This window comes from Armigeres subalbatus, chromosome 2 (genome assembly GCF_024139115.2).
Source record: "Armigeres subalbatus isolate Guangzhou_Male chromosome 2, GZ_Asu_2, whole genome shotgun sequence".
NCBI classification, from domain to species: domain Eukaryota; kingdom Metazoa; phylum Arthropoda; class Insecta; order Diptera; family Culicidae; genus Armigeres; species Armigeres subalbatus.
The window spans coordinates 224,601,264-224,628,427 of record NC_085140.1 but is presented as its reverse complement, the minus strand read 5'-3'; the positions used below and the strand labels follow the sequence as shown (position 1 = coordinate 224,628,427).

Genomic DNA, 27,164 nt, shown 5'->3' with positions numbered 1-27,164 from the left:
CACCTCGCGATTGAGGGGCTCCATTCATAGTCACTTTCGTTAGGAAACTAAATCATCGTTGCTAAGCCCATTATGGCGCTTATACTAACGACAAAGCAGTCACAGATTAATGTGAGGAAAACACCAAAATAAAGTAAAAGTGATTTTGTAACATCTCTATTCATTTTATAATTTCAGCTTGTTCAAATATATTCAGTTTATTTGATCGTTTTAGCCGTAGTGAATTCAAGAATGTGAGTATCAGTATATTCAAGTCGATTTAAGACAATGTGTTATATCAATCGTTACAACCTAAGTGTTATTACTTTATCAAACTTAGGCTGGAGTGGCCTCTGTGTCAATGTTTAAAAATATCTTAGTGAATTGGTTATATTAATCGTTACAACCTAAGTGTTATTATTTTATAAAACTTAGGCTGGAGTGCCTGTGTATCAATGTTAAATATATCTTAGTGAATTAATTATGTTAACCTCATTTCTAATTATGAAGGCCAATTAAATATTTGAAACTCGATTTCATCAAACCTCAAAAGCGGCTAGTTATGTTATGTTATACATTGGCACGGTATGCAAGGTTTAAAAATATTTGTAATACTGTTACCCCTTTTTGATAAAGTATACTGTATGAAGCAAAACTAACACTTCAAGCTGACCGTAAGCAAAATGCAATTTAATTTAAAATGATCATACTTTTGAATAACGTTTGTATACAATTCTTTAAATCATTAGCTTGACATTCATGTACGTATTGAATGGCAGTCATATTTAAATGTCAGCTTCGCTCAGCAAAATATCACATTGTATAAATGTAGCACACACACACAACTGGCATTAGCCCACCATAAAACCGAAGTGATGATAACCAGCAACCGAAAAGCAGTTCAGCAGACTTCAATCACAGTCGGGGAGGTCGCCATCGAGTCGAAGCGAGAAGTAAAGCATCTGGGGGTTATGATCGATTACCAGCTCAACTTCGTCAGCCTGACTAGGCATTACGCCTGCGATAAGGCAGCAAAAGCCACCACAGCATAGACCAGAGTAATGGCGAAAAGCTCTGCGATTAGTAGCAGAAAGAGGAGACTCCTAGCCAACGTTTCTACTTCTGTACTCAGATACGGTGCCCCCGTCTGGGCGGCAGGAGCAATCACGAAGAGGAACCTGACACGGCTCAACAGCACTTACAGGTTAATGGCTATGTGGGTGGCAAGTGCGTACCGGACCAGATCGATGGATGCGGTCTGCGTCATAGTAGGCATGGCTCCCATCAAAATTGTATTGGAGGAAGATTGTGCCTGCTATGGACTACGTGGAACGATGGGAGCACGCAAGATTGCGAGAGTCGATTCGATGCGAAAGTGGCAGCAGGATTGGGACAGTAGTTCGTAAGGAAGGTGGACTTATCGGCTCATTCCGAACCTGCAGTCGTGGGTGCACAGAAAACATGGAGAAGGCAGCTTCTTCGCAGTTCCTTTCAGGCCATGGATGCTTCAGGAAGTATTTGCATAGATTCGGACATGCAGAGTTTGTACTTTGTCCGGCCTGTCCGAACTGTGAAGAAACACCGGAGCACGTCATATTCGACTGCCCACGATTCAGGGCAGAATGGAGTTGAATCTCAACGCAAGACAAAATTTTCAAAACGACTTATCTGCTTTTGTAAACAAAGATTCGAACGACGATTTGACGAATCTGCTAGCTCTCCCACGCAAACCAACATCATCAACAGGTAGCGGAAACCTTCTGCTACCGGTTGGTGGTGTTGGTTTGCGCGGGAGAGCTATCAGATTCGTCAAATCGTCGTTTGCATCTTTGTTTACAAAAGCAGATAAGTCGTTTTGAAAATTTTGTCTTGAACGGTCAGCACTCGTAGCATAAATCCCGACAACATCGTTCAGGAAATGTACGAAGATGAGAATACGTGAAACGTGGTGAACAGAGCAGTAACGCAGATCATGCTGTTGTTGCAGCGAAAATGTCGTGAAGACCAGAGGGCACTGGACAGTGAGCGAAGGTGATGAGTAGTAGCCGATCGTGGGAAAAACTCGGCCTCGTTTGAGTATCCGGTGTGTGCAGGTTTAGAGGAAACGGCGGTACTCATGTTGTTCGTGTCCCCACGTTTTCGCACAATGCGTGACCACATACTTGCCAGGTGTGGTCTGAACACTACCCCGGACAACCTATTCCGGAGGATGTGTAAAGATGAAGTTGGCTGGAACGCCGTTTTATCGGCTATCGTCCAAATCGTCTCGGAGCTACACAGAATGGCTAGTTCAGGCGCAAATAAGAGGTGGTCCAAGGTTCGGAGTCGGATTCATGGGTCATACCGGTGCCCTGTGGTCGAACTCGACCCTTTTATCGAACAAGTGGCCGCACGAAGATCAGCATGGTATAGTCGCTTTCACGGCGTCGGTCAACCGGGCGGATTCCAAGCCCGAGGACGGAAAGGGGTCCTTGTCAAGGCTGGGGCAGGCGTCGGCACCGCGTCGGCAAGTCCCTCTATGTGTTGGCGAATTGGCCTATTGCAGAGGGAAGCAGGCGCGAAGTCGACTCTTCCCACCTTCCGAAGACATAGGGCGTGGTAAGGCCAGAGATGCATCTGAACACGAGAACGCGTGTTCGCGTTCAAAAAGTTCTGAACACTGCACACTGTTCAAGAGCACTGACCTAACTGTATCCTAGGAAAACAAACTCAAGCGACGGCATGCTACTCATTTTTCGGCTAGTAATGGAACACGTGGGCATCTAACGAATAGAAATCAAGCATGCTCGTATGTTTTTGTATAGTTCCATATCTAAGGAATCTTAGTTACCATGATCGTTTTGCTTGCGTACCAACCCAGTGCACACTGAACTGTGTTCAGAGTTCAAAACTTAGAACACCAAGGCGCGCTCTTGGCTCATGTTCTGTTCAGGATGCATCTCTGGGTAAGGCCACCTAAAAAGCCGGCAATGCGCTGGTACGATGCCATGGTGTTCTTCTAAAAAAGCGAGTCACGATGTTCGGTGCTGCAAGGACACGCAGCTAACCTCGAGGGTGCGTTGTGCCCTTTGAAGCATTACTTTCTGGTTGTACGGAAGGGACGATGGGCTTGGCGGCAATGGAAACGTTTTAGCGGGGCGGGGATGTAGTCGTACCTCCCTCGATTGCTGATGGAGATGGTCCCTAACCCCGCACTTCCTGGACGTCCAACTCAGGATGTCTGTTGAGTAAATTCTCCCTCCATTGCTTAGGAAGAAAATAAAAACACACAAACACTCCTCTCCAAAACCGCAGAGGGTTGCTACCCCGAACAAAGGTTGTGGGGTTGGGAAGCTGAACCCCGGCCAGGTACCTCCAAAACCGGGGGAGGAAGAACCTGAGAGCTCTCAGCCTCCCCAAGCCCGTCGTCCATTCGATGCAACCAGAAAGTAATGCTTCAAAGGGGTGTCAGTGCACAACGCACCCCTTGACGAGGACCCATTTCCGTCCTCGGTCTCGGAACCCGCCCGGTTGACCGACGCCGCGAAAGCGACGATACCATGTTGTTCTTTGCGCGGCCACTTGTTCGGGTGCGGATCGAGTTCGACCACAGGGCACCGGTATGACCCGGTATGTAGCCGACTTGGACCACCTCTTATTTGCGCCTGAACTAGCCATTCCTCGAGTCCACGCGTCACCTTCTGTGTAGCTCCGAGACGATTTGGACGATAGCCGATAAAACAGCGTTCCAGCCAACTTCATCTTTACACATTCTCCGGACTAAATTCTCCGGGGTAGTGTCCAGACCACATGTGCCAATGTGAATGGATTTGGTTGCACATAAGTCACAGTGACTGGTATATGTATATGTATATGGTATATTTGTATTTTATTTATATTTTATTAGATCCAACTGACCGAACATGGTCCTTTTGAACATCTTATAACTAGGAAATAATATCACTCATTAATAACTGATTTCATCAACTCATTAACAACATATTAATAACAGATTTCATAATTGCACAGCACACAAACATCAATATTTTTGAGCAACTTACAAACAACGACAAAAATAAAACTTCATTCTCCTTTTTAGACTTTACATAATTCATACAGACACATTTACAATTACAATTTTACGGTTTCCAATTTTCGTTAACTTTATTCACAAATTCGCGGCAATTTATACCTTTAGGCCAAGTTGAATGATTTAGTGCCAATGCTTTTTGTTCTATAGTCAAAACAAACTTGAACGATATATAATCCATTTCATTTAAATTCTTCCATTTCGGCACAAGCTTAACCACATTATGAAAAGTCGTCATTGAAGTGCCAAGGCAACGGGATACCATTAGCCGTACATCGTTTTCAGTAGCGCTATTATCGATGTTAGATAAATACAGCGAGAACGTTTCACTTTCCTTCTCGGCACATTGCACTATGGTCCAGGATACAGATTTACGCGGAAAGATGAATTTTACGCCAAAACTATATTTTTTAGAAAAAATTGTTGTTCCACAAAGTTGTTCGAAATAGTAAGGCCATCATTATGGTTTTACCAAAAAATAGGGTGGCCCATCATATAAAAAAATTAGATTATTTTTTTTATTTCTTGGAATATTGACATGTTATGTTCTACAAAGTTGTAGCGTAGCTTATTCCAATCAACTTTGCTGTACAATTTTGGGGATATGTTATTTTTTTATCTCAAGTTTCACCAATTTTACTAAAATCATGTTTTTTCAAATAAATTAATATAACTCGACAACGGAAAAAGATATAGACGATATTCTTATAGCAAAACACGCGTTTTGAAAAGCTTCAAAAGTCTTCAGAAGATGACATTCGTGAGAAATGATAAATAAAAAATCTACAGCTCTAACACTTTTTATAAGTTTTATCATTATCATCGTATTGCAAGATTTACGAGAAAAGATGCATTTTCGGTCTGAAGCATACTTTTAAGAAACAAAATTTGTTCTACAAAGTTTTTCTGGATACTTGGGCCCTTATTATAGAGTTACCGAAAAATAGGGTGGGCCATTTTATAAAAATGTAAAATCTTCATTTTTTTATTTTGCGGAATATTGACGTAAAATGTCCTACAAAGTTGTAGCGTAGCTTTTTCCAATCAACTTTGCTGTACAATTTTTTATGTAGCTCTTAAGCTCACTTGTTTAGAGTAATTTTACTTACCAGGATTAGGGTGTCCCTCAAAAAACAAGATTTATGATCTGCTCAGTTCATTTTTTATTTTTCACGGATGTCATCTTCTGAAGACTTTTGGGGCTTTTCAAAACGCGTGTTTTGTTATAAGAATATCGTCTGTATCTTCTTCTTCTTCCGTTTTCGAGTTATATCAATTTATTTGAAAAAACATGATTTTAGTAAAATTGGTGAAACTTGAGATAAAAAAATAACATATCCCCAATTTTTTGACATAATGAAGAATATATAATTTCTCTTTTAGATGCCGTGTAAACATATTTTTTTGGTCTGCCCTAACCGGAGTTATCAACTTATGAAAAAAACCCAGATTAATCCACCTAGCAGTGATGATGCCTTTCTCGTGCATTATAAAATATATTGAAAAAATCACTTTAAAAAGGTCAAAAAAGCTCTTTGGGTGAATAGATCACATTTTTTCGATCATTTTTAATATTTTTGCCTTGCCACCATTCAAAAACAATTGTTTTTTGATTTTTTTTCCAAGGGGGACCTGTGGGAAAAAACAATGATTTTTCAATAATTCCGAAAAGCAATGATTGGGCCCATTTTCAATAGCAATCAATTCCCTGTCGAATGCAACTTGTTGCGAGTAAATCGGATAATTCTAAGTTCTAAAACGTGTGTCTACAAAATTTGTACACATACTAAGCATATGCGGTATTTCGAAAAATTTCGTTTCAGGTGGTTCGAAACGAAATTTCGCGGAATTTCGCGGAATTTGAGCATGGCGAAATCTGATTTCTTGATTTCGTTTCGTTTCGAAAAATTGCAAAAATTTCGCTTCAAAAATCTAGCTTCTAACGATATTTAACGGAATTCCGCGGAATTTCGAAACAATTTTAAACTTAAACCATACTTTGTATTATCAAAAATTTTGGCTGCGCCGCTAAATAAAATCGTTAAGTTGTATTAAAAACTTTAGGTTACACTTTTTTTTTATTTACGCTTGCTACATAACCCCATTCTTAGTCGGCAAATACGTAAGTAGTTTTCTTCTATAAATTGTCTTCAGTGTTTCCAAGATTCAAATTTATATTTTGTGATATTTTTTACTATTTGTGCAATATGAATGCGGAATCGATCGTATTGCTGCTGGTCATGGGACAGCAGCAGTTTGGGAGAACGCGAAGTGAAAAAAAATCTACCTCGCGTAGCAGAAATTTGTTTAACCAGTGTACAATCGCCCTTGTTGATGTTGATCACGCCAGCTAGTGTGGGAGAACGCGAAGTGATAAAACTAATGTTCGCAACGAAGAGCACAAAATTATTTAGTACGGAATCGATCATATTGTAGAAGCATATTAAACGAAGCACATTGATCTTGCGTTGGATTGATTTAAAACACAGTTTTCGTCTTCTTGTTTTTAAAATATCTTCGTTTACAATAAATATTTAGTCACTCACCAAGGGGCTTCACATGAATTACCTTCTCTACTAAGCAACGATTCCTTTCCCGTAGCGCTCACGGAGATGCAGGGCATTCCTCGGTCTTTTATAACAATGAGTGTTAAACTAATATTCCTCTCCTAATCCTAAATTGACTTTAAGGATGTGACCAGCATCCTTATTGGCCATGAATTGGAAACTCCGAAGCAAGTATACAATAAGAATAACTTTTTTGTAGCCCAAGAAAATTATTTAATTGGTGAGCTGTTTCTTGGCCAATCAATATTAGCAACTACGATGTGTTCAGTTAATCAAGCTAAGCTAAGCTCTTTGACTATTTACACAAGATGTAAGGAACATTGAAGATTTGTGGGCATTTCTAGATCTTCGCATGGAAATCGCAAAAAAAAATCTAGAACGGGTTGAAAGATCATTGAAATGGCTGAAAGTTCTTTACTTATGATTGTTTTCAGCTCATACTGACCATAACACCTGTTCTCATATGCCATGGGCACACAGACAATAGCTCAGTTCGTTGATCTGATTTTATATATGACTATGGGACTGTGAAATTAAATCTGAAATACATATCTATGTGCATTTTAGAAATGTGCACAGGATTCTTCTATGCATTCATTTTCTAATTTTGACTTAGCTTAATACTATAAAACCACACTGACAAGACAATATGAAGTATGCTTCAGCCTAATTACATTATTCTTAAGTGAACTAAGGTTTGAAAGAAAATTTGAATCCGTATATGAAAAATCGCACAATTTCTATATTTTTTACATTTACTGTTATAAAATTGATCATATTCGGGAGCACACGCTCCACGATAAATTCCTTTGAAAACGACACGAATTCTGGGATATTGCCTTATCGTCAATGTCATATGCGGCGAAAATGCGGTGATTTATCACAGACTGCCTCTTCTGTTATTACAACTCTATTGGTCGCAAAACATTTATTTGACTTCGAAAAAGTGAAATCAAAATTGCGTACATAGGGTTCTATTATTGGCAGGGGGGTTTTCTATGACCGATTATGCTCAAATTTGGCCCAAACATTCTTTGCATATCAAAGAATATTGTGGCCAAATTTCATAAAATTCGGTCGACAAAAACCCCCCTGCCAATAATAGAACAAAACCTGCCAAAGCCGTCTCTTCCCCTAATGTAAAACCAATTTAATAAAAATTCCGCGGAAAAAAATTAGAATTTCGTTTCGTTTCGAAAAATTTCGAAATAAATTAACCTTGATTTCGTATCGTTTCGAAGTCTCGAAAGTAAATCTATATTTCGTTTCGTTTCGATCCGAATCAACATAGACATTTTAAATTTCGTTTCGTTTCGTTTCGTTAGGGAAAAGTGTGTTATCGCATACCCTTAACACATACACATACATACACAAAAAAAAACAGACGTCACCTCAGTTTGTCGAGCTGAGTAGATCGGTATATAACACTATGGGTCTCCGGGCCTTCTATCAAAAGTTTTTTTGGAGCAATCATATAGCCTTTCGGTACAACTTTGTTGTACGAGAAAGGAAAAAAAGGCATATGTTACAAATATGCGATCGTGGGTAAATAGTACAATAATTAGCGCAGCGGCACGTTTTAAAAAATACATTATAAAATACAATATGGATTAACTGTCCAGACAGCGCGTCTACAATTGTTTTAGGGCCGATTCCCACGTAGTGTTTTTTCACCAATGTAATATTAAAGTTCAATAAAACTAGTTGTATGTCATACATTGATTTTGCATGCTTTTGTGTAATAATTGTACAAGTACATTTGTGAAAATTAACAACACAATTCACATAAATATCAATGGAAAAAGCCGCATAATATGGAAATAATGAGGTGTATGAAAACGAACGTTATGTTCAAATCACCCAAATGCCCAAACTACACCATCATTCCACCCAAACCACCCAACCCAATAAGCAGTTAGCCTCAATGACACGCCTCTTCTTTCCTTCCAAAGCAGGAAAAAATGGCAGCAAACGTAACGAGCGCACGAGAAAGCATGTACGAATGCGATTTTTATTTCCAACGATGAAATTTTTACAACTGTGTTGATGCGAGCGGATAAAGTCATCGGCTTCGGTCTCTATAGCGCGTGTGTTAGTTTTCGTGTTCCACATTTGAAGCTTTGGAAAGCTTTGCTTGAGAGGTTAGCATCATCAATAAAGCACGAAAGAAGCAACACAAACTTTAATGCTGTCAGTATAAACGGTGAGAAATTTATTCATTGAATGTGGAAATGCTACACACTTAATTTGTTTTACTCAATATTGTGCGGTTACTTGCTGAGTTGTTTTACTTTATTAAACTGTTTTTTTTAATCTACAGATTATATTCAACACCATACTTGCTAAATGGACACGGTCGGTTAAAGTGGCTGGTCCTTAAATAAAGTGTTCGTGAAAGTAGTCGTTAGATTATTCGCTGTTAGTTTGAGCGAGACAGAGTATATGACAAAAAAATCAACCAGCAACTTGCGGTGTTTGGTTCGAAATGAACATTTGTCAGCAATGGAATAATCCATCTAGATTTTCTACTAGATGGCTTTTTGCTGTACTATAAATCTCGCATAACTTTTCAAAAGGGCCTAAGTAACATTTTTTTAATGAATTAATTTGAGTACTGCAATCAACAGAACAACATGAAAACTATTGATTGCAGTATTCAAATTAATTCATGAAAAAAATGTTACTTAGGTGCTTTTGAAAAGTTAAGGAGAATTCATGAAAAATGTTACTTAGGTCCTTTTGAAAAGTTATGCGAGAAATGTAATAGAAATGCATGAAGCCAAATAGGACTTTTGGGAACTTGCAAGTGTTCTTATTGTTAAGTTGACTTTTTGTCAATTTATTGGTCAATACTTAAAAGGTGCTGTAAAAAGAAAAGTGCATACTTAGGTTTTCCAAATCTGATGCAGACTATCTTTTGAAAAGGGTCAAACTTGTTTTTACTAATTTTTTCAAATGGATATAATCGATAAACGACGCTTCCTACAAAAAAGTGTTGTATGGGTGACTGTCGCAAAATCATTCAAACATAATAAAACTTTTTGAAAAACTCTAAATAGAACCCTTCACTAAAAAAATCAATTTAAAAAAATAAAAGTCAATTTGCAAAAAAAAAACGCTCTTTTTGATTTGGAAGAAATTTTGTCTCAAGATAGGTGATTATATTCCCTACCAACCGTCCATACATCGCAAGCCGGGCACTTTTAAGGGAAAAAAGTTTTTCTAACAAAAACTTTTTCTTGACGGAATTGATTTTTTCAGTGTCTTTAAGGGGTGGATTTAACATATGTATACATATATACTCATATTAATTATTCCTGTACAGTCAGGCAGAGTACAATGTTTTGGTCGTAACTGGTCGCAACGAAAGAAGCTAATAATGGAATATAATATTTTTTTGAGATATCAAGACAAAATTTTCAAAACGACTTATCTGCTTTTTGTAAACAAAGATTCGAACGACGATTTGACGAATCTGATACTCTCCACGCAAACCAACACCATCAATAGGTAGGTGAAGGTTTCCGCTACCTGTTGATGTTGTTGATTTGCGTGGAGAGCTATCAGATTCGTCAAATCGTCGTTTGAATCTTTGTTTACAAAAGCAGATAAGTCGTTTTGAAAATTTTGTCTTGATATAAACCCTAAACCCCTTTTTAATATTACTCTTAATTTAAAAACAAACTATATTTAGTGACTAAATTAGACAATGTATCATAAAAATAGATTTGCTTGGGGTTCTATAACGATGGCTTTCATTGGTTTAGTTTCAGATGAAAATACACTGAAAATAATTCCGACAAGAAAAAGTTTTGTTAGAAAAACTTTTTTCCTTAAGAGTGCCCAGCTTGCGATGTATGGACGGTTGGTAGGAACATAATCACCTATCTTGAGACAAAATTTCATTTAAATAAATAAGAGCATTTTTCGCAAATCGACTTTAAAATTTTTAAACTGATTTTTTTTCAGTGTAGGGCTCAATTTGGATTGTTTCCGATATTTTCACTAGAAATTTTGACTGATTTTGCGATGGTCACCCATACAACACTTTTTTGTGGGATGCGTCGTTTTTCTATTATATCCATTTGAAAATATTAGCAAAAAAAATTCAGCTCTTTTCAAAGGATAGTCTAGATTAAATTTGGAAAAACATTTTTGTTTTCATTTCGGATCATCTGGTGATTTTTCATTTCTCATTTTTCATTTCTTACTTCTTACTTTTCACTCCTCACTTCGCACTTCTCACGTCTCACTTTTCACTTCTCACTGCTCACATCGGCCCATAGGGGAAAGAAATGGCAGAAATGACGCTCAACTTTTAAAAAGAACATATGTCACCTTTTTTCATGAATTAATTTGTGTACCGCAATCAAAAGCTATCATATTGGTCTGTTGATCGCAATATTAAAATTCATTCATGAAAATATGTTTCTTAGGTCATTTTGAAAAAATAAACTAGAATTTTCAGTGTATACATGAAATCTTAAAATAGGTACTCTTAACTCATTAATGGGTTTCTATGTTTCTTTGTGAAGTTTTTTTTCTTCCGTGTAAGCTGTGTATTCTATGCTGTCAGTGTGCCGGTTTCGAATAAATTGTGTCTTGGGAGAACATAACCTAGAAAATCGATAGCTTATTTGTTACGAAATAATGATGTCTCATAACTCTTTGAATATTTACTATTTTTGAGACGTGCCATCATTATGAAATTCAATAGCGAACAAGAAGAAAACATTCCCCATCGAATGCAACTTGTTGTAGCAAAATCGATTCAGGTTTAGTACTAGAAAAATTGTCTAATGTTTCAATGTGCACACACATACGCACACACACACACGGACACACACACGGACAGACAGACATTTGCTCAGTTTGTCGAGCTGAATCGAATGGTATATAATACTATGGGTCTACAAGCGCTCTATAAAAAGTACGTTTTGGGAGTGAAATGAAAGCCTTTCAGGTACAACTTTGTTTGGCAAAAATGTAATTTTGACAGAAAAATGATTATAACTTTTGATCGGAAGAAGATATTGTGCATATTCACCCATCAAAAGTTGCATTTTTTTGAGCTCTAAAAGTCACCTGAAGACGACTTGTCCGAGAAATCTGAAACAAAAAAATTAGATCAAAAATACTGTTTTTTTTTAGGTACACCCTAATCCAATTAGGTAAAATTGCTCTAAATCAGCCAACTTAAGAGCTACAGAAAAAGTGTTTCAGCAAAATTGATTGGAATTAGCTGCGCTACAACTTTGTAGAACATAACATGTCAATATTCTGAGAAATAAAAAAAATATTTTCTATTTTTTTTTTATATGATGGGCCACCCTATTTTTTGGTAGAACCATAATGATGGCCTTACTATTTCGAACAATTTTGTAGAACAACAGTTTTTTCTAAAAAATATGGTTTTGGCGTAAAATTCATCTTTCCGCGTAAATCTGTATCCTGGACCATAGTGCATTGTGATGAGCAAGCTATATCATTAGAACATTCATGATGACTATAGGTAGCCAGCAAGCGTTTGGACCACATGAGCGACGGTACGTTTCAGTTGATCAATTTCGCTTTCCAATGAGCGGTATGGTTCGGTATTTGTAGATCCATTGGTTCGGTTATAGTGGCAGCGTCCGATTTCCTTCGCTCCCTGATCTTGCAGAATATATCCATGCAGGTGTTGCACTTCCAAATTATATTTGTGGATAAAGCATACAGATCAGTTTCTGTTACTCCAACACAATCAGCGTGAAACTTCTTAGCACACAACCCTTCACACACCGTACGGAGATCAGTCTCGGTGATTGCGAGAGAGCATTTCTCACAATGCATTGTCATGGTTTTATAAAGCAATGGTCGACGTGACAGCTGTTCAGAAACGGATATTTTGGGAAATTAACGGGCACAAACGTGAAACAATCAATAAATGATGACACTTTTTAACAAAACGTTCAATGGACTTGACTTTAACACAGGTTGTCTAGTTTTTAAACGTCTTCAATTCAGCGTTCTAGAGGAAGCAACGAACAACAAACAGCCCGTACGGTATCATAGACGTATAGATAAGAATATTTAAATTTGATAGCAAGGTTCGACAGTCAATTCTAGATTGCAAAAGGTCAGAAACAATAAGCGCTTTTGATATTTCACGGCGTGTACTTAAAAGCTCTAAACACAAAGATGATGATGACACAAAGTGCATCGTGCGACACGGTACGGTTCGCGCTCGCAACTCGCAGTTGCTATGACGAGCAGTCAACACGCAGTTGATATGAAGGGCCGTTCCCCAAACTGGCTCCCCATACCTCAGTATGGACAGAGCGACACTAGCCAGAAGCTGTGGAGGCACGCTTGCAGGCGTAATTGACGTGGCTACCAAAGGTGAGCTTATCGTCGATCATTGCCCCCAAGAGTTTGATGGAGCGTTTAGAGGTTACCGCGCAGTTGCCTGCCCTTATTACCGCTTGTTGCTCCGACTTTCGATTGTGGCGAGCCAGTTCTAACTTCCTGGAACTCATCCACTCCTCCACAATTGCGATCGAGTCGGCTGCAGTCAACTCCACCTCTTCTGCCTTTTCCATGCTTAAGGAAAGACTCCCTCGTCCAGGCATCTCAGCCTGACAGATTTGAACATCTCGGGAGCCTCAGCGATGGTCGCTTTGATGGCCAGGTTCGGAATACCATCCGGTCCTGGCACCTTACCTACACTAAGGGACTGTACAATCCCCGCAAGCTACGCCACAGTTACTCTTCTCTCGTCGGCCACCCTGGCCCCTGGCAGCTCCACAGAGTGAGGCCAGGGACTTGGGTCATGACGCGGAAAGAACCCCGCGATGATCTTCTCCAACATCTCTGGAGACCTCTCTGTAGGGGCCATCGCCCTACGTGTCTTGACCATTACGACCCTATAAGATTCACCCCATGGATCACGTTGGCATTTTGACACAGGCCCTCGAAGCAGGCTTTTTTGCTTGATCTAATCTCAGTCTTCAAAGCGGCTCTAGCAACCACGAATGCCACCCTTCGTTCAACACGCTCCTCTTCTTTGCGTGCTCGCTGCATTCGCCTCCGTGCCTCTAGGCAGGCGCGGCGCAGGTTCGCAATTGCAATTGCAATTGCTTGAGTCCACCAGTAAGCCGGTGGCCTCCCATTCCTAGTTACTCTTCTCTCGTCGGCCACCCTGGCCCCTGGCAGCTCCACAGAGTGAGGCCAGGGACTTGGGTCATGACGCGGAAAGAACCCCGCGATGATCTTCTCCAACATCTCTGGAGACCTCTCTGTAGGGGCCATCGCCCTACGTGTCTTGACCATTACGACCCTATAAGATTCACCCCATGGATCACGTTGGCATTTTGACACAGGCCCTCGAAGCAGGCTTTTTTGCTTGATCTAATCTCAGTCTTCAAAGCGGCTCTAGCAACCACGAATGCCACCCTTCGTTCAACACGCTCCTCTTCTTTGCGTGCTCGCTGCATTCGCCTCCGTGCCTCTAGGCAGGCGCGGCGCAGGTTCGCAATTGCAATTGCAATTGCTTGAGTCCACCAGTAAGCCGGTGGCCTCCCATTCCTAGGGTGGACTTTCCTAGGCATGGTGGCATCCCATGCACGTGAGAGTACTGTTAGGGCCGTCCAGAAACCACGTGGTCATATAGGGGGAGGGGGTTGGAAAAGGACCACGATAAGCCACATGGGGAGGGGGGTGTTGCTCTCGAACCACGGTTTTTTTTTAACACGAAAATTTTTGGTAAATAACAATAGCGGTGTAAAAAATACAAATCATCAAAATTTAATGATTTAATCATTAAACGCAAAGCGCATCTTAGGGCCGATGCCCACGTAGCGTCTTTTCAATTCAGTGTTAAAATTAATTTAGCATTAAGCATCGAGAAAACCCGGTAACGCAGCGTCGGTCGCAACGCCGATGCATATCTGAGTTATTTGGCCAACTTAGCTTTAGATCCTATTTCCATAAAAAAAAAATAAACGAAAAAGCAGGTTGCGTTTCAGTCTAAATTTTCACAAAAAAATTGGGAAAGAAAAATGAAAAATATTTTCTAAAATTCCGCCGCAGATGGTTTTGGCATCACTCCGCCGACACTTTAGCATCAGCGGACTACAGCTACAATTTTAAAAACTGTTCATGTTTTTACAATAATTCAAGAAAAATCTTCAAAAGAATGTCTTGTGGATATTCAGGAAAAATCCAGTAAAAAAATTTCCTGTAAAAACTTTGACCTTACTTTATACAATCCTGATAAAGTGCTAGCATTCAGAATGTTTTTTGAACAATTCTCTCTGGAAAATTTTGCTACAAATTGGTCATGAAAAAAAAACAAAATATCGCCAGTGTAAATGCCGAAAAAATTCCATGTGAATTCTGTCTGAAAATTCAAAACAGTCTCGTGGGAAATACATATAATTTTTGGTGTTCATATTTTCATATTTTTTTACATTCTAATGAATTTCTTCGACAAGTTCTTCCGAATCTTCACCAGAAATTCTATTTCATTTCCAAAATAAGTTTTTCGAGCATTTTAGGGAGTGCACTTCAAAATGTTTAGTCTCCAGTTAGCCTTACGAGCAAAGGCATAGGATTGCCAATCCGGAGATGACGAGTTCGATTCTCGTTCCTGTCTAGGATGTTTTCGGGTGTCAAACATTGTCGACACCCTAGGTATAATGTATCCTTCGTACTTGCTACACAAGATATATAATCGTACAATTGCTGGCATTTAAAACTTTCAATTTATAACTGAGGAAATGCTAATAGAATATACTAAGTTGAAAAGCAGACCAACTTCCAGTTGGAATATGGAGCCATAGAAGAAGAAGAAGACTTCTAAATTTTTCAAGAAAAAATCTTCTGAATTTTCATGAGAAATTAAATAGCCAATGCCACATGAAACACTTTGAGATTACCGTTGATTTTTTGTTTTTGGATTTTTGTTTTCAAATTTGGAATTTTGAAATGAAATTTTTTACGCTCTTTGTAAGTTCTATCACATTTTTTAAATTTTCCAAATATTTTTTTTATTCGAGGCATTATTTAGAATTTCCACGGAAGAGTCTATGGATTATCTTCAAAAAATACTTTGGATTTTCAAAGAATAAATCTTTAGAATTCTCAAGGTTCAAGTTTTTTTAATTTGCACCACAAAATCTTCCAAAATTTCATGGAAATTCATTCTTCTTCGGAAAGTCATTTTGATTTCTTTGTAGGTTCAGCTAAACATTGCTTTAAATCTTTACCATGCAAAGAAGCACAAGAATGATTTAAAAATTTTAAGGAATTTTCACATCAGAAAATCTTTAAAATTTTGATTTAATTTTCTAAGGAATTCCTATTGAATTGCTTCTAAAGTACAACCTTCACAAGTACTACAAAAGTGCAATTTTTTCGTTATTTCCACTTGGAAAAACATCGAAATATCCTCGAAATTCATTATTGGTGTTTTAGATGAACTTTTTCGATTTTCACTGGAAAATCTTAGGAATTTCCATCGGAAATATTTTGGTATACTTCAAATAATTTCTTTTGGAAATTAAAAAACTGCTGAAAATTTCTAAGATTTTTTTGAAAACGAAAAATTTCCATTGGAAATTTAGAAGAATTTCCTTTGAAGATTCATTAAATTTGCCCAGGATTTTGAAAAAATCTTTAGAGATTCTGTAAAAAAGTAAGCTGGATTTTTTTCTAATTTATGCCGGAAGTTCTTCGAATTTGATGTTTATTGAATTTTCATGCATTTAAGATCCTTCTACGGATTCTTCTAGTTCTTCAAAATTTCTACCGAACCTTTTTTAGGAACTTTTCCACAGAATTTCGAAAAAAAAGCGTTGAAATACTGAAGATTTTTCCGTGGAGACTCGGAAGAATTTCTTCTAACTATTCTGAAGGGTTTCCCTTGCAACTCCAGAATAATTATTCTTGAAAATTAGGAAGATCTTGGAATTTAAAATTCATCCAAGCAATACATGTAGGAAATTATTTAGGATTGAGAAGCCTAGTTCTTATGATATTGAATAATTAAGCTAATTGATCGAAAAATTTAATAATGCACCTAATTAGAACATTTAGGTGCATTTTTAAATTTTTCGATCAATAATGCACAAAATTCTAGTAGTGCGTATGAAAAAGGTTATGACATAGAGAAGTTTGCATTTAAAAAATCAACATGAAATTCTAAATAAAATGCTTTTTAAATTCATAAAAGGGTCTTAGAACTAAGAAGAGTCCGGCGATATGAAAAAAGTGGCAGTGTTCCAGAAATACACTCCAATTCCTAAAACAATCTAGGGTAATAAATAGTGTTATAATAACGATTGAAATTGAATTCCAAAACAAATCTCAACCCTTTCAGGACGGATGGGTCATATATGCCCAGCGTTTTAGATTGGCTATTAAATCACAAAAGAGAGCTAGACCACCATTTTCTTCAGTAAAATTGTTCATCTAGATATTGGTTTTACAGAAAAAAATATGGGAGCTCAAATTTGACTGACCCTGAAAACTCAGTTATCCGAAACTTTTGGAAGATTTCGATTCTAAGAGCATGCAAATGAAGTTGAAATGTTTGAATCATTCTGAACACTCAGATAAGATGGGTCATCCTGAACGTTAAGCCAGTGATTGCTCTCAAGTTCAGCCCACGACTTCTCGGTGATCAATCATGACATTTGTAATGTCCTCATCATCGGTATGTACCCAATCCGATGAAATAAGCATATGATCCTAATTTCCATTAACATGAGATCTAAGAGACAAGGTACCCAAAATTATCTTGAGTCAACATCAAGCTGCACAATGACTATGCCTTTTTTGTAGGGCCTTAGAAGCACTGGGTTCACGGACTTGAATGAATAGGAGTTCAAACATTACGACTTCCAGGACGTTTTTTAAAACCTAAAAGTTTTGTATAACCTAAGTCGAGTCAAGTACGAACCACTGAAGACGACCTTACTGTTGAGGTCGAAATACGTATCTGTCAAGGTACAATCAAGTGGTGGAATTAAATGGGAAGGTACAAACTCGTCTTATGACAAGTAAAGACATTCCATTAAAAAGCTCAACATATTTTTTTTAACTAAAAAGTCTGTAGTAGCTTGTACAAATAACAATTGCCATATCAACCCAATGGACCTAATGAGATATTATATCATACATCATTCATAATTTGGTTAATTGGATAAATCGAATGATCCGAACTCCAAAATGATAATTGATCTATAATACATTCATTCTTCTATGAGTCCACCATTGACTGAAGCATATTCGAGATATGGAATAGAAGTTCCTTGGGAAATTATTCGAAAGACATCAGAGTGAACGAAAAAATTTGTTTAGTATGGCATCATTGGATTCCACGAGTCAATATCAAAATAAAATTTCAATGAAGAATTAGAAATGTTGAGAGATGAGCCAGCTCTAGATTATTTATTAGAGAAAAAATAGAATCTTCGAAATAATGAAAATTTATAATTTCCATGCTGGGTTTTAGTTTGATTTTGAATCAGTTGAAATTGTCCATCTTCAAAATTGATCGGATTAACCATATGTTTTAGTTACATAGGTTTTTTTTTTAATTTTTGTGCTTGAAAAAAAACCACGTGGTCAAAGGGGGGGGGAGGGGGTGTCTGCCAAATGACCACGATAGACCACATGGGGGGAGGGGGGGTTGAAAATCTTCAAAAATATGACCACGTGGTTTCTGGATGGCCCCTTACCAGCTGCTCGCCGAGAGTATTGTGCTCGCGGCGGAGCGCTTATTTGAACATCTCGTTGTCGAAGTACGATATCTTCCACATACGAGGGCTAGGCCTCACCCGTTCTTCCGTCCGCTGAATGCTGGTCGTATAGTCGATACTGTAGCGAACCGCCAGATGGTCGCTGTGAGTGTAGCCATCATCTACCCTCCAGTTCGAACTACTCGTTTGGCCAGGGCTCCAGATCGTAACGTCGATAATCGGCTCGGCCCTGTTTCAGCTGTAGGTATTGGCCGAATCCACATCCATTATGGCCAGTGATTCCAGTAGGATCTTCCCCAGGTTGATTCGTGGAACGGCTTTCCCATTCCACGGCCCAAGTATTGAAGTCCCCCGCTATCACCGCCGGCCTACGCCCCATCAAGTTAGCCGCCAAACAATCCAGCATACATCGAGCAGTTCGATCGACCATCGAGGAGGCGCATAGCAGCTGCAGAAGAAGACCCAGTTGACTTGGCAATGACGAAGCCCTCGTGTGTCGAAGACACCAACTCTTGGACTCTTGGTATTTTCCCGTTGTCCATATCGCCGCCATTTTAGACACATCGGTGACTCAATTACCGTTCCTGGCAGGTACCCGGCAAGGATCCGCTATGATGGCGATATCCGTCCCCCATTCAGCAACTGTCTGACACAGCAGTTGCTAGGCTGCATCACAGTGGTTCAGGTTTAGCTGCGTTACCTGCAATGTGATTTTGCAGCACGCTTAAACGCCGTTCACTTCGAACCCCCCACGGGGTTGCTGGATAGCTAGATAGCAAGCACCCCATGGGGGTTACATGACATATCCATCCCCACACTACCTGAGTTACCTCCTCAAGTGTCTGATTGCAGATTTCCGTTTACCCTTGCTCAAAAAAAAAATGGGGTGCTTGTTCACAGCTTTGCTGTAACAAATCAAACAATTGGCTCATGACGCGGCAAGAGCCCCAAATGTTGTATACCGATCGACTCAGCTCGGCGAATCGAGGAGATCTCTGTGTGTGTGTGTATGTGTGTGTATGAGCGCAAAAGTTCGCAAAAAGTCTGGCCCATTTTTTAGGCACTTAATTCTAATCGACAGGCACTTACCCTTAACAAGTTGCATTAGATGCAGAATCCTGTCCCATTGTTTCCTATTAAAAGTTGGCCGTATCGGACTATGGGCTCACAAGTTATGGTCAAATTTTTGTTTTTGTTTAGACAACAACGAGTGCAAAAGTTTAGCCAAATTTTCAGGCCTTTATCCTCGACCGATTTGCTCGCAATAAATTGCATTCGGCGCAGTATCTTGTCCCATTGGTTCCTATTGAACATATCGCCATATCGGACTATGGGATCAAAAGTTAAGGCCAAAATATTAATTTCAAAACCACAATACACAATGAGTCATTACTCATCCGATTCGCTAGCAACAAGTTGCGTTCGGCGAGAAATTTTATAATACGTATAAACAAATATGATAAATAGGACCTATCCACTTATTAGTGTTATTTTAGACTTTTCTTATATATTCCTTAACCCTTTTGAATGAACGAGAAAGGCACCATCACCGGTAGGTGGATTAATCAGGGTTTTTTATTTCATTTTTCTATTTTCTTCCGTCCTTGAAATCGATCTCACAATCTCGAAGAGGGAGAGGAATAAACAAAAAAATTCACATCACCCAATGCCCCATGAATATGAAATTCACCACAGTAAAATGTACACATTCAACCAGCAAATGACAAAATTTCACCACGCGTTTAAATGGGCCACTCACATTCATGTTACCGCATCGAAATGAGCAGCCTTGTAATTTGAACGTTGGTACCGGCCATGATTTTTTTCTCGACTCTACAGCCCCACTCACGACGGCGGCGATGATTGACCGTAGAATATACTGAGATCCATGTATTTCACTCCATTGACTTTGACATATTTCAATCCGGAATGTAGTATTATTAGCAACCCTATAACCAGAGACCGGCGGAGTGAAAAACTGTCGAAATGGCAACGTATGAAAATGCATGAAATCGTGAAAATGATACTGGCAGCACTTGAACTTTTTGCTGGCTTCTTATGGATGCAAAAAGTAAACAAGTCGAAATGGAACCGCTTTTGACGGTTCAATTGGAAACAATATGGCGTCTTCGCCGATCTCTTATTCTAGTATTTCTAGTATTATCCGTATCCTGAGTGTACAAGTTCATGTCGAATTGCTTCAGTTCTGGCGAAAACAACACAACATGTTGGCGTGTGATGGGGCCAAACAAAGTTCTGTATTCTGAGTCTGAAAATAAGAATAGTAACTATACAAACAATATCAACAGCAAAAACAACAATAATTTCAACAACCAAAACAAAAATAGCAGCAACAGCAACTTCATCCTCAACAGAAGACACAACAACAATAATTTAGACAACGAAAACAATAATAGCAGCAACAATAACTTCATCAACAAAAGACACCACAATAAATACATAAGCAATAAAATAGTCAACAAAACCAGAAACAACATTTTCAATGAAAATAACAATAAGCACAATCATAATCGCATGAACCACGAACCACTGATTAGAATAGCTTTATGAACCGGAATAAATGCGGAAATAATAGCAACACGAAAGTCAACCATAATGCAATGTACACACCAGTCAAGCAGTTTGACGAATATTGACTCCGCCCCCAAGAAAACACTTCGGTAGCTGCTTTGTTTGAACGTGTATGAAGTTGTTCGAACAACCATTTGACAGTTGGCGGCTCGGTTGGAGAAAATTAAAACGGTTTGATTTTGGTTTGGGTTGTCGGGGGTGGAGACAAGGTTTGCCGAACATTTTTGAGCATTTGTAGTGAAGTTGCACAAACCCCCATATATTTTTTGATGGCTGGTACTCAAGTTAGCGCTTCGGTCGTTCGTGTGTGATATTGTTGGTCGAATAAATTGATTGTTCGTGTCGCTGTTGGTAAAACTTGATGGATGTTTGAATAAAAGAGAGGTGGAGTCAATGTTGGTCAAACTGCTTGACCGTGTGTACGTTCCATAACGCGCTATCGTGTAACAACTCAATTGTCCACAACACAAACCGAGCTAATCATAATCGTACTGGATTTCTCCCTAGAGAATATAATGTTTTTAGATATGACCAAGGTCTCGTCTTAGCGCAAAAACTGTCTGGCGGAGGTGTTCTAATCGCAAGCTCCTCAAAACTTGATTCAGAGCTCATTGATTCTACTAAATTTAATGAATTTGAGCATGTGTGGTACAACGCATATTGATGGTGAAACTCACCATTTTTGCAACAGTGTACTTTCCTTCTGTGGGCCCTCCTTAGCTTAACGGTAGGATGCGCTCCACTTCTCACTGTCAAAAGTGAGAAGCGCGAAGTGAGTAGTGAGACGACAACAAAATAAAATATCTTTTCTTGTTTTTGGTGACTTTATTATTGCCCAAAGATGGTCTAGTAGCCTAGAAATTTAGATATATCTACATAGGGAGAGGGAATCCTGAACGAAATGAATCATTTGTATCCATTTTAAAACGAATCTGCATATATCCATTTTACACAAAATCGAGAAAACAACAAAAAACCGTTTTTGGCAATTTGGCACAAACAAAAATTGGCACCAAATCTTTCGATTTCTTCGATACAGATCATTAGTTTTTGACAACATTTCCAGTTCAGAAACTGTAAGCAGTACTCAATAATTGATCTTCAAAGTGGGTGCAAATATGTAGTTTAAAAAAAAAAATTGTGTTTTGCCAGAATACGTATTTTTGCACGAGGATTCAAAATATATAAAAATCTCATTTTGGCCAAAAATGTTATACAGGGTGTCTGCAATTTATCCGTACAGATTTTGATAGTTTGCTTCTACAAAGCAAAAACAGACAATAATGGACTGAATCGGTAGCTATATGGGCATAACAACTCAGCAGGCTGTAACAGATGTTTATTCTGACCATTTTCACCGGGTTACTGTCCGACATTCTGGCTACGTGCCCGGCCCACCGCAGTCGTCCGATTTTCGCGGTGTGAACGATGGATGGTTCTCCCAACAGCTGATGCAACTCGTGGTTCATTCACCTCCTCCACATATCATCCGCCATCTGCACCCCACCATAGATGGTACGCAGCACTTTCCTTCCGAAAACTCCAAGTGCGCGTTGGTCCTCCACGAGCATCGTCCAGGTCTCGTGTCCGTAGAGGACTACCGGTCTAATGAACGTTTTGTAGATAGTCAGTTTGGTACGGCGGCGAACTCTATTCGATCGTAGCGTCTTGCAGAGTCCAAAGTATGTACGATTTCAGGCCACTATGCGTCTCCGAATTTCTCTGCTGGTATCATTTTCGGCAGTCACCAGTGAGCCTAAGTACACAAATTCTTCTACAACCTCGATTTCGTCACCACCGATGCAAACTCGCGGTCACATTGTCTTCTCTTGAACTTCTTCCTATCATGTACTTCGTCTTCGACGTGTTAATGGCTACTCACCCAATTTGGATTGAATTTATCATTCGGTATGGTCCATCTTGAAATCAACAGCCATCAAAACACCGAACATATTATCGAGACATTTTAAATCATGTCACAATCGTCAAAAATGTGTGAAAGGTATCTGTATAGAAACGTGCGGCCGTCGTGATTTTTTTCCAACACGACCAAAGGTGTACAACTCAGGATACAGGGGTCATTTTAATCACATGTGTTTTAATGTGAACAAATTCAGCTTGGTTTATGTAGTCCTATTATAATAACATGCAATGCATGCTGGTTCTTTAATTTATTCCAAAAAATATTTAAAAACCTGTCTTATTGTACGGATAATTTGCAGACACTCTGTATATGCAGTTTCTCAAATAAACAGTTCGAATATAAACAGAACACATCGAGATAAAGAGATATCGAGATAGGAAGGTTATGGAGAAGTAGAAGATATGTTGATTGAAAGGACCATGGATACCATCGCAATAGGGGAAGATATCGAGATATAAAACATCGAGATGTAAAGAGGCGACTGTACTAATAAGCACGAGACACTGAAGACGACCTTACAGTTGACGAAATACGTATCTGTTAAAGTTATGAAGTGGTGGAATTAAATGAAATAATCTGAATCATGTTCGATCACCCACCAATTAATTAACTTTTCGACCGCACACAGCAGAAAAAAATAACGCGAGTGTTGATTGCCTTGAAACTGTTCTGCACTTCCAAATCATGTTCGATCGCGCACCAATTCTTTTATTACCTATTTCACTGATTTTTAACAAAATTTGCGTAATTTGTTCCCCAGTGATAATGATGCCTTTCTCCGACTGTAGTTTAACGTAGAGTGGTGAATGCATCTCAAAGTAAATTGCATATTAAACGGCGGTCAAATTCTTTGAAGTGTGGTTTTAAGGGGTGCTGCTCAAATGGTTAGATAACCTTGTTTACAGATGATAATCAATTTGAATACAACATAGAAAATTGGTGGCGAATTTCTGAGTCTATTGATATATAAATCTTATAAATTCATTCAAAACTAAAGGCGTTATCAACGTTCAAAATCTTACATGATTTCATGGGTATCCTCAATTTTGATTTTTTTTCCCTTTTTGGCACAGACCATTGTTGACCCATATAGTTTTTGAAATATTTATTGTACACCCTGTATCCCAGTCTTCCTCTTACACGCAGTTTACGTCAAAATTTGACTTTAACGTCCTTTTCAAATGTAGGTCTAAAATTGCCCTTAAGCATATACCTGTTTTTTGCATTGAGAGGGATTACAATGAAAATTAATTATAATGTCCATCAGTTTTGGCTTTAAGTTAATAATCAATCACCTCTTGATTACACCAGCATCTGTAGCAATTTTTCATGAACACTACTCTTTTGCTTCGACCACGGTCATGGATCTGGTTCTATTGTTCTTCTTTTTGTGCGAATCATCGCACAAAAGCAGAGCGCAAGAACCAACCGCATCAGACAGCGGTCGTAACGAATTCATGAAATTTTACTAGGTTTAAAATAAATTAAAATTTACAATATTTTTACCTTGATAATCAATAGTTTCAATAGGCTTGGAAAATTGTTGGAGAGTTTCCGATTTGATTGATAATAAAATCTCGGTAATCCATCGAAAGATAAAGGGTCTATTACCGTTTAAAAACTCGCGTAATATTGTGACGGCCTCAAATTTGAAAATTTTCATTTTGCACCCTGTATCCGAGTCTTTCCCTTAGACGTAGTTTACGTCAAAATTAGTTAAAAAAATCAAATAAAATAAATTAAAAATGAGACTAATTTCCTTTTAGCAATATTTTCGCTTTTAATAAGTACTGCTTTATAGCTTTTTATGAATGCTTCAAAACCTACTAATTGCTATACTTATTCCATACCAATGACTCGAACAATTCTCTTGCTGGCTTAGTTAATTTTGTTTTCTTCTTCTCATTCTTGCAGATCTGCTACTATTATTGACGCCAAGAATCGGGATAATAACGTCATTAATTCCAAAAATGTTCATAAAGCATCAGTTCCAGTTTCCTTACAACCGCAAGCATTGAATGTTGTATCAACGCAGCTATTGCCAATTGTCACCAGTAACCTAAAGGAAAAACTGAAAGTGTTCAACACCAATGTGAAAACAGGAGTTAATCAATTCAATGCTGCGATATCTAATAACGTGAATGCCGCCGTGGCACATCTCCATAGCTCAATTTCCAATAAAATAAATGCTGGAATGGGCCATTTTAAAAGCTCAGTATCACATAAACTTAACTTACTTAATGAAAAGATACATTATCTTCAGCAAAAATCACATGCTCCGCATTTAGAATCATTAGTAAAAGTAGGAAAACCGTTTGTTGCTTTTCCATCTACTAAGCTTCAAAGCCCAACATATGTGTCGTACGTAATAAATCCATCGAAAACAGTACATAAATCAGTAGGATCAAAAAGAGCAAAACCTAATAAATATGATGCTTTAATGACAGACTTGGGCATATCAGGGTACAAGCATTTTGAAAATGCTGTTATTCGTGACCTAGAGAAACGTGAAGAACAAAAAGTTGAGGCCACTATACACACATTGTTCGAGAATCCAAGGCATGTTAAAATATTGCCCCCAAGTTTAATAAATAACCTACAATCCTCTGATGCTCGAGATCTTCATAAATCCGCATCTACTAATTCATATATTGTCAACGAAAATAGAAAAAACAATACGAATGAACGGCAAAATTTCAATAGTACCATAATACTTCTGAATGAAAAAAATCTTAATTTTAACACAACTAGAGTTGTTACTGACACAGTCATCCCAGACTTAAAAAAAAACCGAAACGATCCTATTGAAATCACGGCAGACGTGATTTCTTCAAATAACTGCAGCAGCTTCAGAAGAAAAGAGAAGCCGTTCGTATCCAAAACTGTCGCTCATAAGCGAAACAAAGAAACAGATAGTAAAAAAGTTCGAAGTAAAGATATAAGTAGCGCAATTTTGCCATCAACAACAATATCCCCATTTAAGAATAATAATAAGTCAATAATTGACAATAGAAAACAAGGAATATCACATATTAGTGCAGGTGTAGCAAATAAACAAGAATTTCCATTCAAAAGATCCAAATTATGGTATAAACAAGACCGAACCGAGCAAAATTTTGAAACCACTACCGATTACCCTTTTACTCCGACATTATTACCTGCAGGTATACCTAAAAGGTCAAAAAAGCACACTTCTTATTATAGCCACAGATTAAATAGAAAATCATCAGATTCATATCGTATTGTAGCTAACAGTAAAAAGCATATAGATAAACCTAAAGTCAAACACTATCGAGGATCGATTAAGTTTAGGGACCATTTTCAAAGTGACGGGACGGATTTTTAGCTAAGTTATGTAGCTTAAAGTTATTTATAAATATTTATTACTGCAAATACAAATCAGAACAAAAACAAAACGCTGTTTGATCCTTTTTTATTTTTTTTTCTACAGGAAGAATGCATTTATGCACGACCCGCACACGTGCTTAGTAGTTGCCAAGTACACGGAAGTGTACTGGAGAGACGGACAGTGAAGGTAAAACCAGGCGGGTACTAAGCTGTCAAATAGTCAAATGTTTGTTGCCTCCAATCAAGCGAAGGCCGACGGCACTAACACTATGCCGTAGTCTATGAAAAATAAACACTGCAATGAGTGAGAATGTTCTGAAACGCACAAAGTTTGGATAATGCAAGAAACAACTGTTTCTGCTCAGCACAGAGTTTCTTTTACCAACATAACTATTTATCTTCATATTTCGCGTAAGGGGCCGTACACATATTACGTAAGCACTTATGGGGGAGGGGGGGTCAGTCATTTCTTACGCACCATATAAATAAAAAATCATTTGTCTGAAAAAAATCTTACATGGGGGGAGAGGGGTGTCATAAAACCCAGAAAAAATGCTTACGTAATATGTGTACGACCCCTAAGGAATAAAGTAAAAACACTACATTTTTACGGAATTGGTGTATTTGTGTTCATTTCAATCTTTAATTTAATATGTGCTTTCGACACCACTCTCTCTTGTAAAAACGGTGAAAAATACAAATTTTCACAAAACCGCGACAATTTATGTATATATGAGCATTTTGACATTGAAGTATAAATTTATGCGCCAAATAAGAGGATACAGTCATACTTGCCAAACTCCACATGAAAAAAATCCGTTGTCGCCCCTCTGGGTAATACCGACCAAACTCCCTTGGGCCCATCCGCCCATCATTCCTCCCAAGAACTGCCTGCCAGTGTTACTTCTGGGGGAAAGGCAATACTTACTGTACCCGCTCAT

At 38.4% G+C, this 27,164-nt stretch overlaps 1 protein-coding gene across 1 annotated transcript; it reads left to right on the top strand.

Annotated features, from left to right (window-relative positions):
- On the top strand, positions 1 to 26,273 carry LOC134215951 (uncharacterized). The gene is made up of 3 exons (XM_062695019.1): positions 1 to 111; positions 178 to 233; positions 24,790 to 26,273. Exons 1-3 carry the CDS (start codon positions 73 to 75, stop codon positions 26,219 to 26,221), a joined length of 1,527 nt encoding a protein of 508 aa, XP_062551003.1. The 5' UTR covers positions 1 to 72; the 3' UTR covers positions 26,222 to 26,273.
- Positions 26,274 to 27,164: the final 891 nt, after the last annotated feature.